Below are 17512 nucleotides of genomic sequence, written 5' to 3' on the forward strand. Positions count from 1 at the left end.
TTCAGCGCTGATTGCAGAGATAATTGTCAGAGCTGGAAGGCAATGAAGCCCCCTTCCCTCCACTCTATTGCTCCACTCTCCTTTCTTCACTTGCATCATAACCATGGCACAACACTGACCCACTGTCCATCTTAGAGGACTGGACCCTGATTGGACCTGAGCACCGACAGCTCAGCCAAAAAGACAGCCTGAGCTGAGAGGTTCACATCACATCCTCCTCCCTGTGTTTCCTGTGGTTTCAAGCTAAAACAGTGCATGTGATTTGTTTCAGTGTGAAAAGATTTAATGAGGATCTGCTTCTAGTTTTCTGTTCTCTCAGTTTGTTCCAATTTCTGGAGGTCATTAAGGAAAACAAAGAAAACGACATGACATGCCGGTCTGCAGAAGAGGCAAGAAGGTGGTGAAAGGCGGATGGTATGTGTTGACCCTGACCCATAAGTCAAAGAAACCCACTTCTGTGACTGACTACAACTTTAAAGTAATCACGCTGAGCAAATCTCCATATTGCTACATGCCACCAACTGACATTAACCCACACAAAACCGTTACCTTGTTACCAAAGCTGTCACATTTGATGTTTAAACATCCTATGACAAGTACATGAGCACTGTACTCCAGGACAGATCACGTGGGTGTGGAGACGGGATTTTTTTTCAAATGTACAGGAAAAGATGAACATAGTAATTAGCATGAGCAATGAGAGTCACTACAGCCAAGCTGACCAAAACCCCCATCAACAGAAAATCAGAGGGAAAAAAAAAATTGCTGGTGTTGACTGAAGTGATCTCTGTGTAAAACACAAAAGCAGTCGATGCTGTTTATCAAACATTTTGTTAAAGCATAAAAAGCAGGATTTCAAATTATCTTAAATGATTCTTATAATGGTGCTTTAGACGGCACTTAAATCAATATATCATCTCTAACCATCCACAGGTGCAAAGAAAGCTGAAAAGCCTCCGTTAAACAATAGCTCCCATGAGCCTTTTTTTCCAACACGGCAGTCATCATAACAGTTTTTCCTTTAGGATGGTGTCAGACAGCAGGTTATTACTGCAGCAGGCAGGAGTCCCGGATCTACAGCCACAATTTGCATCCAATCCACCCCAACCACCTGTGCCATACACTACAGTTAGCAATGTGGTAGCTTTTAAATAAGGCACCATCCCTTCCTTCCTGAATGAAGTAACCTGCATGACATACTACGGGTGTTTTACACAGCAGACATGTTGGCACACTAAATCAGGAACAGGACAGGTGTAACTGATAATGTTAAAAACAACTGCATTCATTTTAAGTGAGCCAAGTTCAAGGGTCCTGGTATTGTGCGTGCTGGCTCACTGTCACGGTAAACTGGGACACTTGATGAAACTGAGCCATCGTTAATGAAATTTGTTCCACCTGTGCTTTTCCTTCTGTGACAAGTCAAAATGTGTGCCATGTAAAAGGTCATTTGAGCAGGTTATGTTCTGAGGATGTCTTGTCAGTATGACTTTGAACAAGGGTTTTAATGTCACTTGTGCTTTTTAAAAATAAGAAATATACTCACACACTCCTGTTAGAGGCAGGTGGATTTGGGTTTTCAGCCTTCTAACTAAAGTATCCCCTGGTTACTTTACTGAAGACTCTGTCCAACCTATTTCTGCGGTAAAGATGCAACCATTCTTTGGTAATTTGTTTCCTCTGTGGCAGCAAATCACTTCACACAAGCACATCATTTCACTAGGTTAAACTGGCCTCACTGGAGACCCCACTGTAGATAGACAGAAAGGGAAATGTGCTAGCTTAGCAACTTTAAGGCTACAAACAACCCACAATGCAACACTTTCTTAAAGACATATGATCCCTCTTTAACACAAAAGCCAGTACTCGCGCCTTTAAAATGAACATCTGGTGTTGGGAAAGACAAAAGCCTGCACCTTATAATATATAGTATGACCCCACTTTTTCACACATAATTTTCAGACAGACACGCTGTATCAGGCCAATGCAGTACATGAACAATATAACCAGGATTCCCTCTTGTGAGATTCCTCCAATTAATCTTTTTTTTTTCTCTCGTTCTTCCTCCCATCTCCTCTCTCACTTTCCACTCCATATTTTCACATGGGATAAAATACAGTTGGCTTAAAAGGTCCACAGATTTGTGTAAATATGTGAAAATTAATTACAATATCAATTGATTATATTTATGATGAACCAAGGAAAATGACCTTCTGATTGAGGGACGACCCACTCTACCACTGAGCCACAGCCGCAAGGACTATCTCATTCATTTAGCAGAGAATAATCATCGTCAATTGGCTGTTCTGAAAGCTTGTCTGAGCTAAACATCTGTTGATTGTTATGGGAACATCTGTTGTCACTGGTATACATGCAGGTTTTGCAATGGCTGGTGGGCCTTCGGTAATTCTTTAGTCCCGCTGAAACTTGAAATCCTGTTATAGATCATTAGCTGTCCTCCTCCTCTTCCCTATCTCCTAGTGTAACTCTTTCACCCCATTAAAATCGGTCTTAATCCATCTTTCCACCCAAAGATCCTATTGCTCACTCACCCGCCCACTGCAATGTCAGAAAAAAAGTATTTATCTCTTCCTAACATTTAGCTTGAGTCATACATACTGAATCAGTCCAATGATCACATTGATCTCTTTATATCTTGGCTTTCTCTGAATATGAAAACTTATTATCCTTCTATGCTGCTGTCATTTATCCAGCCTGTCTAGCCAGAGACATGTTGAAAGACAGAACAGGGATTTTCTGTCTCTTGTCCTCTTATGACTTTGGTGGTGGACTGTCTCTCGTGCAGACTGGGATTAGGTGAGCCAGCAAATGGCTTTGCCTGAGACTTTGACTGCGACTTTGACTGCGCTTATAGTACAGGGCACAACCCCAGAATCAGACAAGGAGACTTTCTACTGGCGTTGAATTCAAGGAGCTCACTTAATGAAGCCTCATAAACACTCAAAAAACGCAGTGCAACACATGCGCCTCTCCTCTGCATACACACAAACACACTGTAAGTTAATATGAGTCAGCCAGTCAGCCCCAGAGTGACAGACTAATGCATGAATATAACCAGAGATGGTGGGATGCAGTGTCAGACACTGGTGTTCAACACATCCAGAAACCTCAGAGTCCCTGTTTTCCTGGGCTGACTTCCTGGTATGCTCCGAGATATCAACCATTTTTGGCTCCAGATAAAGCCTTGTACCCTATGCCACATCTAGCAAAATCATTTTCATAACCATAACAGAGATAAGAGGAGGTAAATCAAACACAGCCTCTTTCAGAGCACTTACATTTCTGCTCAATGAAAAGAAAATTGCCGTTTCTTTTCATCACGTTAGGGCTTTCTGGCGTTAATAAACGAGCAGTCGTTCTCCCATGGACCCAAATCCGGCCTGGGTCCAAACTAGACGACCTCTCTAAGTCCCTAATGTCTGTGAAAACAAAGGACCATTCTGGCATGTTAAAACTCACAGAGTGTGAACAAAAATACAGTGCAGGATGCAGTCATTTCCATCTCTGACCTATATTGTATGTCTCTCAAACTGAAATTATCTTTGCCCTGATGCATATTTCCACAGACGTTATCAAACTGGATTTTTCAGCAAGTTGCCATTTACCAAACGCATTCCGTGAGAAGAAAAGAGAAATAACTGAGGCAGTGGATGCACAGTGTCAGGTACTGTGCGCCAGGTATTGACAACAAGGTTGGCGTACCTGCTGCAAATGCAGCTTACTGTTCATTATTAACCAGAAAGGTATTGTACTGTCTGAAAAGTCTTCCAAGGAATCTGACTATAAGAGGCAGTGCTGATCCTAATAAGGTTCCCACATCTTACAGCAAACAGTACACTCTCAGTAACTTGTAATGAAATTTGCTCATGATGGGATTAAAATGTGTCACAGTGTCTTTCTCAAACAGACCACAGTGCTCATTGCATAAATACCTCTGGTTGAGACATTTCTGCCAGTAAGATCTTATGGTATGGCACTGTGACTCATGAAACAAGCATGGCCTCCAAGTTATCCAAGACATCATTTCTTGTAAACCTCCCATATTAGCACACACACCAAACAGTGATAATAACTCCTTTGAATGAATCATATCATGTCCAGTTTAGTTTATACCTCATAACCCAAAAGGAGGACTACCATCAATGAGACCGCATGGGTTGTAGACCAAAATAGGAGACTATTATGGTTCAAAGTCTAATTTTTCTGCCCATAGCGTATTGCTTATTTGATATAACGTGTAATTTTATGGACTAAATACCCTTTTTTGAATAAATGCTTCCTCTATGTGGTTAAAGGTCTTTTGCATGCTTCACCTGCTTCTTTCTTCACAATAAGACGCTTGGTAAGCAGTCAGCTGAGGCACAAGTGAGCCACAGTGCTGCGAAAAGCCCACCATAACATTTGGCCTGAGCTGCTTTGGCTTTAAACATGCATACCAGCGGTCAAGTGCAAGCAGACGTCACAAAGTGAGCCGCAGAGGAACGGACCAGAAAGCTCCGCGTGAGCCCGTCAAAAGCGGTTACCGCCTCACGTCATCACGTCTTTAAGTTCACCGACGTACAGCGTATTTCTACTAACAACAGAGGCTGATAGAAAATGTCCAACCTACCTTCGACGCCGAAATTACAAGTATTCAATCGGAGGTCCGAGCCGTGAACACATGCAGTTTGTTTTTAACAACCTTGTTGACCAGGAAGCATTTAGTGGCCGTTGTCTGGATGAGTTTGTACCCCTCCTCCTTCTCACATCTGCTCCCCAAACCGAAGGAGTATCTTTGTACCTCCCATCTCCGCAGCTTCACTTGTTTGCTCCGCTCACCCACTTCTCACAGTTTTTACTGCCTTGCATGAAGGCATTCCCTGCTGGATCCCACTTAGTTATCAGATTTTTGAGAAAAAAAAAAACAAAAGCATGGAGGATTTCCTGTGTTCAGGCCCGCTGTTTCCAGGTGACACTCCTCAGCATCCAGCGCCAGTTGATGCAGGTTAATATATAAGACACCAGACTAATACTAACATGTATTTGTCATTGCCAACCAAGAGTGAAATAATGTGACAAGACACAATTCAGAGAAATCACAACAGCACTTACATGTAATGTTTTCAATGAGAAAGTCCTGCAAATAAGTCGAGCTTGATAAACTTGTGTTGTCTGCATTATTAATTAAATGAATGTAACTGTGATCACCTTTAACGAAGAGGACTAGTTGATGCGTTCAGGGGATAACAAGTTGTGAGTACCAGTTCTTTTGCTTTGCTAGTAGTAGTAGCCTACTGTCATTTTCTATTATTTAGCAATTAAAAGTTATAATACTGCAATATATTTACATCTGTGTACTCCTCGACTACAGTACACAGTATTTACATCTATGCACTTCTACCACTGGTAACAAAGAATTGACATGTTTAGTTTTCTGTTTTCATTTTTGTGGAGTTAGCACATTGACAACTGACACGTAAAAATCACAAATAAAAACAGATGTAACCACAAAAATAGCAGGTGTGTTCGGTTAAGCTGCACAGTAAAAAGAGATCTTTAGTCAAATTCCCCAAATCAGTATCCTCTAGACTTCTTTAAATAATAAATCCTGATTCAAGATGAAACTTTGCATCTTTATTGAAATATTGATATCTGTAGTTTTCATTTCAGTGGATTTGTTCCTCCTTCCATTCTTAAGAGGGCTTCTTGGACGACCCTCCTTTAGCATCTTTGTATTATTTGTACTAGAAAAATTAGTTTACTCTGGCTGTGGAAACTTACAAAATAATACTAATACATCAGCAAAGCAAAACAATTAAATAATGATGGAGATCTTTTTCACAACTTCCTTTTGAGTAATTAAAATGGAAGTTAAATCATGTTGCCATTTGATTTTAGAACAGAACCACACATACATCCAGAAACCCCATAATTTAATGTCTTTAAAGCTAAATACTAGATGGCACTAAATGCTAGATGGTTCTATAGGCAAAGTTTGCATGTCTTGCCTTTGACCTTTTGGAATATTCAGTAAGTGAAAAATGTGTATACACTGTAAACTGTGACACCGCTGCTCTGGTGTAATCTGTCCACTGGCGTGGGACAGACAAATCGTGGCTGTCAGGAGCTTTGTTTCCCCAAGATTAGTAATTGGTGATTTATGATCCTTGAGACACGTTGTGTTTGGACATTTACACATCCTGAGATAACTCCTCCAGTCTTGTAAATACTTCGAACAGGGGAAGATGTGCAGCCAAAGCAAAAGCCGTGAGAGTAGTCGAGGTTGGTACGTCTCTGATGTTGTAGATGCCAGCAGAGCCGCCATCACTGCTGGAGAACACAGAGCTGCTGAGAGAAGGTAGGCAAAGATACAACGCCTGGTCTCTGTCCGTCACTCCACTCCTTCTCCCCAAACATGCACTCTGCTTCCAAACAATCTCATCTCTCCATCTATCATTCATTTCTGTTTTCAGCAGGTTATCTTAGGGGCAGCCTGAGAGTGGGACCGTCGCCATGGTAACCAGTCCAGCTCCTGGATGGAGCCCAGGGTCGTAAAAGTGAAGAGAAAAAGGCTGCTAGGAGCAAGGTCTGTTCCCTTCCAAGTTCAAGATTTAATGGAGGGTTCACCGGGGGGAGACAGTTATCCAGGCCAGCGTTTGAACTCAGCTACGTCAAGGAGAGATGGTCCCACCAGTCTATCCCCCTACATCTTAACGCAGCGTAGGGTAGAAAAGAATATATCGACTTTAACACGGCTTCCAAACGGAGGAGGAGGAAAACACAAGCTGAGTTGGAAGAGAGCAATATGTAGGAGAGCCGCTGGGGGGGGGGGGAGAACAGGATGAAGAGACAGGGTAAAGGGGGTCAGAGACAGCTACAACAGACTAAAAGGAAACAAAAGGAAGCAGCCAAGACCATGAATGTTGTTTTATCAAGTTCATTTTGTCGCCTGGTTCTTTCCCCGACTCCAAAGTACACGATTACATCACACCGAGCATGAGAAACTTCCCCAACTGAGCACACAGCCTCAGAGTGTCCTGCTTATCTCTTTTATTGCTGAATGCAGAGATGTTCATCATGAGTATGGCATCACTCCAACACAGCACAACAACGCATTCCTTCTCCGTGTCTGCACTGACAGAAAAACATAACCATGAAATGTAATTGCAGCTCAGAAGCTGTTATAATGAGGCCAACATATTAATTACAGCCTTTTCACAAAATCCCTGCTGTGACCAAGTAAGAGCTTATTTTTTTCAGTTTTTCTCAGGATTGCTGACAATACAGTAGCCAAATCCTATGGTTATTGAAGTTGACATGACATATTTACTTCACAAAAAGTAAATAAATGAGCTCAACATGAAACAAGACCTCAAAACCAAACTATCATTTCACGCTCTCTTCAATTGTCTATTCTGTAGTATATGAAGGCAAAGCCATGTCTTGGAAATCTTTGAAGCCATTTCGATGACCACGGCTGATGGAAATAAAGACACAAAAAAAAAAGAAAGAAATCAAAATAAAAACACATTTTTATGGCAACCACAAGCATGTTTTATTCACATAAATGTATCTTTCACAAAGACAAAACTGAGGGAAATAAACAACTTACATGTTTCCTTGGTTTTCTACAAGAAACTTGCACTGTCTACCACTGGCATCATCTCTTCTATTTCATGGTCTTCTACCTCCAAAATCAAACCTCCCCAAAAGTTTAGGCAAGTTACAATTAGATAAATCAAACAAACAAAGAAAGCTGTGCGACTGTAGCAATATGAAAACAAGCTGACCGAAGTAAAGGAAGGCAGGGCACACAGCCGGGAGACATGGTATGGACTGAATCATTGAGAGTGACGGGAAACCAAATTAATCACAACCGAGGGTAGCCGTCCTCGGCTAAATCTACTTTCCACTGCAGTCCACCGTGACAAGAAATGACGAGTAAAGGAGCACAGCACTGGTTGTTTGAGGTGGGATTCAGGGATTTTACAAACCCTCATGGGGGTTTTCAGGGTTAGCCAAGCAGCTTAACTCCAAATAACTCCACTATTTTCCAAAGTTGATGTAAACAAAGCGTGTGTGCTGATGAAGTGGCAGGATGATGGTCTGCACAAGCAGCATCGTCGCTGGATAGACAATAATCCCACTGTGTATTCTGCGGTGGGCCAGGTCCTTCTGGTGATGAAAACACCAGAAAGACCACAGTTGATTTTTGGAGTATCATGATCTTTTCAAGTGCTATGTGAACATTTCCACACTGAGACATCTGGTTGGCAATGAATGGAGCAGTTTGCAGGGGAAAACAAGAAAACTGCAAAACGGTTCTTCCCTGTGTTTCATCAGTGACCTTCAGTGTTTGTGAAAAAGGCTTTTCTGACTTGATCGCCTGTCAGACTGCGTTCATTTGTTGCCCTCTGATTTTGCACTGGGACTCCGGCCATGCTATAGAGCAGAGTTCTGGGCTGCGTTGAACCAGACAGGGGGTCTCAGGTGGCCACAGAGGTGACAATCTGCACCACCTCGCCGTTCTCTCCCTGGATGGCACCCTGGATGGCCTCTTTCACCTCCATGTCCGCCTGCAGGGCTGGGGCCAACTCAGCAGCCTGGAACACATGAAAGAGAGGAGAGGGAAGACGGGACGAATGGGAAGACGGTGAGATTCTTACACATGAGACATGCGGTAATTGTGTAGCATCCTGCTTGAGCTAATCAGTGTTATGTTGAAAAAGCTGTAACACAGGTCAAGTGTCTTTCCTGTGAAGTAACAGATGGAGACCAAGCCATACTGCAGCCCCCACCCCTGTGTCATTTTAGGAGAGAACCACAGGGAACGGAGTGAAGACAGAGTGAGCGGAGGAATGACGAGAGAGATTAGAGAAGAGATATATCAGAGGGAAGAAAGAGGAAGACAGATGGTAGAAGGACTGAGAAAAGACGCAGAGTGACAGGTGGAGCGAGACTTGACAGGAGATGAGCCATTTGTATTTTAATGCTCTCTGACTGTCTATATGGTCGCTGTCAGACATAGTGAGGTATTGTGAGGATAAAAACCCCTTAAAAGATGAGAGGTTCATGACTCAGTCCTGGATGATGACCATGAAGAGTGACTCACTCCTTCCTCCAGTGCACGCCAAAGGTTCCCTCAAACACACCTGCAGCATTTAATCCTCCCTCCAGCCCAGCATGCTGTCACTAGACAGCAGCATTGAATGGAGCACAGCTGCACCCCAGCAGCACACACAACGCAACAACACATGAGGCTGACGCACTGCCAAGTAAAACTCATATGGATCATCGCATGTTTTTCACTGAGCATTTGAAACACTGGACATGTTGAAGTGTCATATTGCGGGCCTCGCTCTCCATATGGAGAACTGATGCATATTGGATCCATTGCTTTAAACTGAATGTATCAGAAAAGAGAGTTAGAAGTGTCCTCAAAGCAGGCTGTTGGCGCTCTGTAGTCCCGTCTTTAGACCCGAGCTGGAGATAAACAGTGTTGCATCAAAATCCAGCCACACATTATCACCAATTTGCAGAAATGGCCGTTGGAATGCAAAAATATCACTGTGTGTTGCCCCCTACTTCATCTAGTTTGTGTAATGGAAACTATTAAATAAAGCGAGGGGAAATATGCAGAGATAAATAAATACAAAAGCCTAAGTAATTTTTCAAGAACTTGTATAAATGCTACCATATGTCTGGAAACAGATGAAAGCAATTCACTCGATTCAACGCTTTTCAGAAAGGGGGAAAGAGAACAGCACTAACCTTCCTCTGAACTTTGAACTCAAAGTCAGCAATGTTTACACTTTAGGACATCAAAACCCAACTGTGATAATAAGCCACCCTGTACCCGACAGGCCCAGCCAAGTATCTATGCTGCTACATGGGCGAATTGGCACAATAATTCTTTGCAAAAATGTAGCTTCAGTTTTTATTTGCAGTTGCAATGCTTCTCTGTGTCTGTTGCTTTCTTTCCTATGTATGCATTACATGTTTTGTCTTGTGATTGATTATTGCTTAGATGGTTCTAGGTACTTACTCTGTAAAGTCCTTTAAGTGCTTAAAAAATGGAAAATTAAAAGAAAAGTCTACTTGAACATACTGGCTGTTTGTTAGCACCAAACTTTTTTCTTACACCTTACTTTACCATGGGACTGAGGCCTAATGAAAATCTGCTTTTGACAAGTTCAAATATTGTTTGATCAATAGACGCCACATTGTTAACAAACTGTTTCGTTCCGTCCTTGACCATGTCCATGTGCTGTTACTGAACAGAGAGCTGATGACTGATCAGACCTCTGCCAACTTTGTTGATTTATGTCAAGATCTGTATACAATCAAACTTTCGAAAGAAATCTGCTCTTTTAAGACCTAAAAATCCATTCAAAAGAATCACTTGAGTAAACAAACAGTTTGATTGCTCGCTGTGCCAAGCAACATGGAGCACAGACCTTGGAATACAGTACATGAGGTGGCAATCATTTTGTAAGCTTGTGAACACACAAATAAATAGCGTTTCAGAGTTGTGTTTGATCCACACCCAAAAAAACGTGTCACTATAGGATGCTTTAATCACCTTTACACTCACAGGGGGAAGAAACCAATTGCCTAGACAACTTCAGACAACAAAAGGACAACAAGGCAGGGTCTTGCTGAGAGGGCAAAGTTTTAACTCGGATATCCCAAACCCTGATGCGTGGCTGGTCGTCACATTTGCTCTCCGGATGTACTGCAGGGAGGCAAATATGATCCATCACGCACTACAAAGTCTACAGGGAGATGTATATTAGGACAGAACTGGTCATTTCCAAAGCCACAAATCATTTGAAGTTCTGTCTGTTTATACAATAACAACACAACAAAGGCTCACACCAAGACTAAAGGGTACTCATTCTAGCGTGGCGCTTGAGGGAAAGAAGAAATAAGTAGTAAATGTGATATTCAACAGATTTGGGGAAAATAAAAAGCAGAGAGAACAATGGAAAAGTGCTGCACTTTCACATTCCTCGCACACTTAAAATGACCACTTCAAAGGCCACTGTGCCGTGTGCCTGTGCAGCATCCTGATTCCACATGTGGCTCTTGCTCAACACGCTCAATCATCAGGGGGTTTTAGGCACATCTACTAATTACTACTCTTCTCCTTGTAACACTCCCTCCTCTCCAGTTTATTATGTTAAACTCGTGATGGTCAAAACACCTGCCATAATGACTGAGAGCTAAGTGTATTTTATTTAAGCAAAATGATGACAATATGGGGGGGAAAGCACTGCCATTTTAGCCAAATTACAGAAATTACAGTCATATTTCTATTTCAACATTACAGTAATTATGAATGAAATATTACAGGATATATTCTGGCTCATTGTGAAGCTGATCAAACCATTACAGCACAAAAGAAAACAGGTGTCAGCACCAACAGCAGGAAACTGGCTGCTAGTCAGCACCTAATTTCTCAAAAGAAGGACAACAAAATTACACAAAGGAGGAAAACATGTATGGACCCCTAAAATTGGCAAATACATATCAAGGGCTGAAAAGAGGAGTTCTGTTTTAATTCTTAGGTGGATGGAGATAAATTATTCAGCATAGAAACTATCAACTGTTGGCCACTCCTTTAAAAGAGCATGCATTTTCAGCTTTAGAGGAAATGTATCTTTCACTTAATCACCAATTTTATGTCATTATTTGTTTATTCTTTTAGATGAAACTCTTCACACATATTTTCCTAACAGACTGCAGCCCTTTTTTCTTAAGTAGAAAAAACGGGGTTTTGAGGCCTTAACGCAAGCATTGCTCCAATTTGATGTCTGTATTGATGAAATACAGGCAACAGGCAATGTGACTGGCCATCGAAGTGCTTCCAATACTGGCATGGGCATGATATTCTCCTGGTTGAGTTGGATCAATACAAAACAATTAGTGACTCCGAGAAGATTACAGTCCGGTTAAAAAAGAAACAAAAGGCACAAGATTGTGTTTGCAACCTCAGGGGATAATTATGAGTTCCAATCAGCTTTGCAGAATAGTTTCAGCTTCAAGCTGCATCAAATTCCTTTTGGATTTGTATCAGTTGTTTATGGCTTGAGGTGGTGTGGTGTGTTTTGTTGTTCGCTTGGACCGACAAAGTGTTTCGAATTAGCTGTAATTTTGTTGCTCTGACTGGCATCTTCACTAGAAACAGCTGAAGAGGTTCATTTGTATTCCATTTGACATATCAGACTAAAAAAAAGTGACCAAGGAGGAACGAAGCTGATTTATTTATAACTGATGGGTAATAGCATAAACCTCTCAAGTCTTAAGAAATTATCTAAAGACTCACGTATTATGACATATTTCACTCACAAGTACAGCTGAAACAGTCAAATCCAAATATACATACAGTTGGGCAAAAAAGTATTTAGTCAGCCACCAATTGTCCAAGTTCTCCCACTTAAAACGATGAGAGAGGCCTGTAATTTTCATCATAGGTACACTTCAACTATGAGAGACAGAATGGGGGGAAATAATCCAGGAAATCACATTGTAGGATTTTTAATGAATGAATTGGTAAATTCCTCGGTAAAATAAGTATTTGGTCACCTACAAACAAGCAAGATTTCTGGCTCTCACAGACCTGTAACTTCTTCTTTAAGAGGCTCCTCTGTCCTCCACTCTTTACCTGTATTAATGGCACCTGTTTGAACTCGTTATCAGTATAAAAGACACCTGTCCACAACCTCAAACAGTCACACTCCAAACTCCACTATGGCCAAGACCAAAGAGCTGTCAAAGGACACCAGAAACAAAATTGTAGACCTGCACCAGGCTGGGAAGACTGAATCTGCAATAGGTAAGTAGCTTGGTGTGAAGAAATCAACTGTGGGAGCAATTATTAGAAAATGGAAGACATACAAGACCACTGATAATCTCCCTCCATCTGGGGCTCCACGCAAGATCTCACCCCGTGGGGTCAAAATGATCACAAGAACGGTGAGCAAAAATCCCAGAACCACACGGGGGGACCTAGTGAATGACCTGCAGAGAGCTGGGACCAAAGTAACAAAGGCTACCATCAGTAACACACTACGCCGCCAGGGACTCAAATCCTGCAGTGCCAGACGTGTCCCCCTGCTTAAGCCAGTACATGTCCAGGCCCGTCTGAAGTTTGCTAGAGAGCATTTGGATGATCCAGAAGAGGATTGGGAGAATGTCATATGGTCAGATGAAACCAAAATAGAACTTTTTGGTAAAAACTCAACTTGTCGTGTTTGGAGGAGAAAGAATGCTGAGTTGCATCCAAAGAACACCATACCTACTGTGAAGCATGGGGGTGGAAACATCATGCTTTGGGGCTGTTTTTCTGCAAAGGGACCAGGACGACTGATCCGTGTAAAGGAAAGAATGAATGGGGCCATGTATCGTGAAAACCTCCTTCCATCAGCAAGGGCATTGAAGATGAAACGTGGCTGGGTCTTTCAGCATGACAATGATCCCAAACACACCGCCCGGGCAACGAAGGAGTGGCTTCGTAAGAAGCATTTCAAGGTCCTGGAGTGGCCTAGCCAGTCTCCAGATCTCAACCCCATAGAAAATCTTTGGAGGGAGTTGAAAGTCCGTGTTGCCCAGCGACAGCCCCAAAACATCACTGCTCTAGAGGAGATCTGCATGGAGGAATGGGCCAAAATACCAGCAACAGTGTGTGAAAACCTTGTGAAGACTTACAGAAAACGTTTGACCTCTGTCATTGCCAACAAAGGGTATATAACTAAGTATTGAGATGAACTTTTGTTATTGACCAAATACTTATTTTCCACCATAATTTGCAAATAAATTCAAATAAAATCAGACAGTGATTTTCTGGATTTTTCTTTCTCATTTTGTCTCTCATAGTTGAGGTATACCTATGATGAAAATTACAGGCCTCTCTCATCTTTTTAAGTGGGAGAACTTGCACAATTGGTGGCTGACTAAATACTTTTTTGCCCCACTGTACATACAGAAAAAGACACTTCCAAAATTAACAGCTCCTCCAACTTCCTGGCACCTTTTCTGGCCACTTTTACGCAGAGTGTAGAATCTTTCCATCCCTATTACTTCTACATGTCAGAGTAGAAAAGTCTAAATCATGGGAATCCTGTATCTTTCACTGAGTACTGAGTATACAGCAGAGATTAATGGCATCGCTGATGTACTGATTACTGATCTATGTACTCCAGATTGAAGAGAAGAGGTGGGGAACACAGTTATTTATAATACATTGTTTAAAAAACAAACATGTGTAGTGGGACTGATTTAGATTAGTGTTAGGGTCTGTTTTACCTCAAACGATAGCTGCATACTCCAGCACTTGGAATGCTACCCAGTTACAAACAATCCTTTTCTATGTATACGTGTACAAGTGCCTAGAAGAGTTTGTGTTTTTTTGTGTGCGTGTGTGTTGTTTTACCTGTACAGCAGCTGTGTGATCTGCGACGGGGGCTAGTTGGACGTACTGCACTTGGATGTCAGGGGGGAGGGAGGAGCCTTCGACTGCTGTGGCCCCACCATCAGCTGACGCCACCGCTATGAGCTGAGCCCCACGCAGCACCTAGGACAGACAAGGAGAGAAAGGACAGTCAACCATAACTGACATTTTCTGTCCATTCTTAATATTATCATCAGTCAATCAATCAATCAATCTGCTCTCATTTCCACATAAAAGTGTAACTGATCTGAATGAAATTCCCCTCATCAGCGTTATCCAATGTCCAGAGTTTAAAAGAGCAACAATCTGGCTGGCTCTGGCTGCAATGATCTACAACACACACCACTGGAAACAAGAACCAAATAAAAACAAACCGCAGAAAGCCTCATTTATGTCCTATCTGATGTGTTTATGTTCTTTTATTGATTACAGCCATCGGGGTGTACAAGCGAGATGTCACACAAACACACTAAGTAACTTTGCAACAAGGAAAGAGTCCATGCGGCAGTATCTGAGTGACGCAAATAAACATTTCAGTCCTGCTTGTCTCACTCCTTCTCATCCTGCCCTCTGTTTATACATCGAGCTGGAGAGGAACTTTATGATCCATTCAGGTCAATTTTGTTTTCCTGGGCTCTATAACGTGATATGCAAGTTAGGATTGATTTTTACTCGGGTAAATTTCCTTTATGTCATACTTAGATGGAGAAATAAAAGAAATTGGCAGAGAAAAGAGAGCGAGACATCACAGGGGGACCTAATCTCCCACAGCACTGAAAGCCAGCCAGGCGACATTGGAGCTCTGTGGTTTCTTCGCACTAATTACAGAGAAGTGCAGCACAGCTGGAGTGTTGTTGGGTATTCCTATAGTTTGTTGTGGCTATTCCTATAGATAGACTGCAACCACAAACACACAGAGGATAGCGTGTGTGCATACACTTGTATGAAGTCTCTCTCACACACACACACACACACACACACACACACACACACACACACACACACTCTGGGATTAGCAGAGCACTGCTGTTAATTTGGAAAGCATAACTCCCATGTGACAACAGACATGCAAATTAACATACAATCATACTGTCACCACATACAGAATGATGGATGGAGGGAAACATTCACTAAGCCTTGTGCCTGTTTGTTTTAATCAGACAGAGGTCATAGACCACACTATTACACCAGGGACACACAGGAGGTGGAAGCGCCACAAAGTGTCGTGATGTAATGACTCTCGGGCAAGCAGCAGCCTGGTTGTTCACACCAGAAGCAGATTTCTCTGTGCCGTTTAACAAGCGATTCTGCTCCTCTGCTCTTTTCTAGTCACACATTGAGCAGATCTTCATCAATGACCTCATGATAATAACATAAAGCACCCATCCCCATCTCTCTCTGTCTCTGTGTGTCTGCTCATCTCTCTCACTCTCTGTTTAGACACAACTGACAAATACACGGAATAATACACAATCACATACAGCAGTGAGATGATTTCAGTGAATGTGCAGACTTTGAAATTTCATCATTTTGGGGGCGAACTCAAAAGGACTGGCAAGCATGGGATCATATTTCATCATATTATCAGAATCAGATCATTTATATCACACACATCATTTATATTGTTTATAGAAGATTATCAGTGTGTTTTCTGGCCAGATGTGTTTAAAGCGAGCGAAAAAATAGAACGTACACTGAAACCATCACTGTAGATCACGAGCGGGCCAGAGAGCTCCACGCCACGGTGCCTCCTGTGTGAACTGCCCAACTGGTTAACATGGGCGCCAAAAGAAAGGGCGTTGGGTAGCTATGTGGTGCTTCCGTCTCCTGTGTGTCCCTGGCGTTACCCTCGAGTGTGTCCCAGAGATTTCCAGCAATGAGTTTCTTAGAGGGGGGCTACTGGTTGGAAATAAAAGACATTCCTAGATGAACTGACAGCGTGGGCTCATTTATTTTTTTCCCACTTCCATGGTCTTGGACTGAACACAGGCCTCATTCAGTGTCTCCTGTCTTGAAGGTTTCGTATGTATGTTGTCTTTGTGTGCTTTCTCTGCAATGTTATGTGAGGTCTCCGTCTCCAGCTCAGTCGTCTTCCAGCTGCACTTGGTGCTGGGACTGGCTGGGACATGTTCAACAGACATTAAAAATTTAGGGGAGAATATGCAAGCCAGCAGAAAAACCCAAACCTCACAAACCTCAATTACAGATGATGTTTGTTGCCCCCTAACCCTTCCAATCCCAGAGTCCCACACTGCCTCCCAACCCCCAGTCCAACCTTTGCTTTGAAGTCCTCAGTTTGTGACGGGCCCCAAAGGTTCAGTTAACCCCCTTATCCGCTGGCTTGCCTCGTCATCTTAGAGAGTTTGCCAGTTTCACCACAAAATGTGCCGCCTCATCACCATAATGCGCCGGGCCCGGCCGGCCCGATGGAAGCTATTAGTGTAAAGAGTCAGCCTGACTCAACCGATTAGACAACTAGACTGAGGGAACTAAACTATTCATATGGCAAAAGACTGTTAGAGCTGGGTCAAATGAATCACTGTGTTTGATGACCCATTAAAAATTCCTGATCAACTAGAGCATTAGACTGCAGGGGTTGGTATAAACAGTAGTCAGGCAGTAAAAGGAATAGTCCAACATGTTGGAATATATGCTTATTACCTTTATTACAGAGAGTTAGAAGAGAAGATCGACACTATTATGTCTGTGCGCTAAATATGAAAGTGGAGCCAGTAGCCAGTTAGTTTAGCTTAGCATAAAAACTAGGAGCAGGCAGACACAGCTAGCTTGGTTTTGCCTAAGCTAAGCTAATGTCTCCTGGCACTTGTGAATGATCATGTTTCTATGTCTTTAAGGCGCAAATTCAATCTTGAAGTAGGCATCACCCCACAGACTCTAAATCCATGCCAACAATGTTTGATCAGTCAGCTGAATGAGAATGGTGAGAAACCAAACACACAACCAGCTGTGTTTCTTCATGGAAGACCCCTATGGAGATCCATCCTTATCCCCACACTTCATCATACTGTTCTCCTATTAGGACTCAAACCAGCTTCTGCC

The 17512-nt window shown here is 42.4% G+C and overlaps 1 protein-coding gene across 3 annotated transcripts in view; it reads right to left on the reverse strand.

Moving 5' to 3' along the window:
• Nucleotides 1-7543: 7543 nt before the first annotated feature.
• Nucleotides 7544-17512, reverse strand: part of banp (BTG3 associated nuclear protein) — a 36367-nt gene continuing 26398 nt past the window's right edge. For all 3 annotated transcript variants that reach the window (XM_070830238.1, XM_070830237.1, XM_070830236.1), the window contains 2 exons: nucleotides 14435-14575; nucleotides 7544-8603 (listed from right to left, as the gene is read on the reverse strand). In XM_070830238.1, coding sequence (XP_070686339.1) covers nucleotides 8487-8603; nucleotides 14435-14575 — 258 coding nt within the window. In that variant the 3' untranslated portion in view covers nucleotides 7544-8486. The remainder of the gene's footprint in view (nucleotides 8604-14434; nucleotides 14576-17512) is intronic.

Source organism: Pempheris klunzingeri, chromosome 5, assembly GCF_042242105.1.
Source record: "Pempheris klunzingeri isolate RE-2024b chromosome 5, fPemKlu1.hap1, whole genome shotgun sequence".
NCBI classification, from domain to species: domain Eukaryota; kingdom Metazoa; phylum Chordata; class Actinopteri; order Acropomatiformes; family Pempheridae; genus Pempheris; species Pempheris klunzingeri.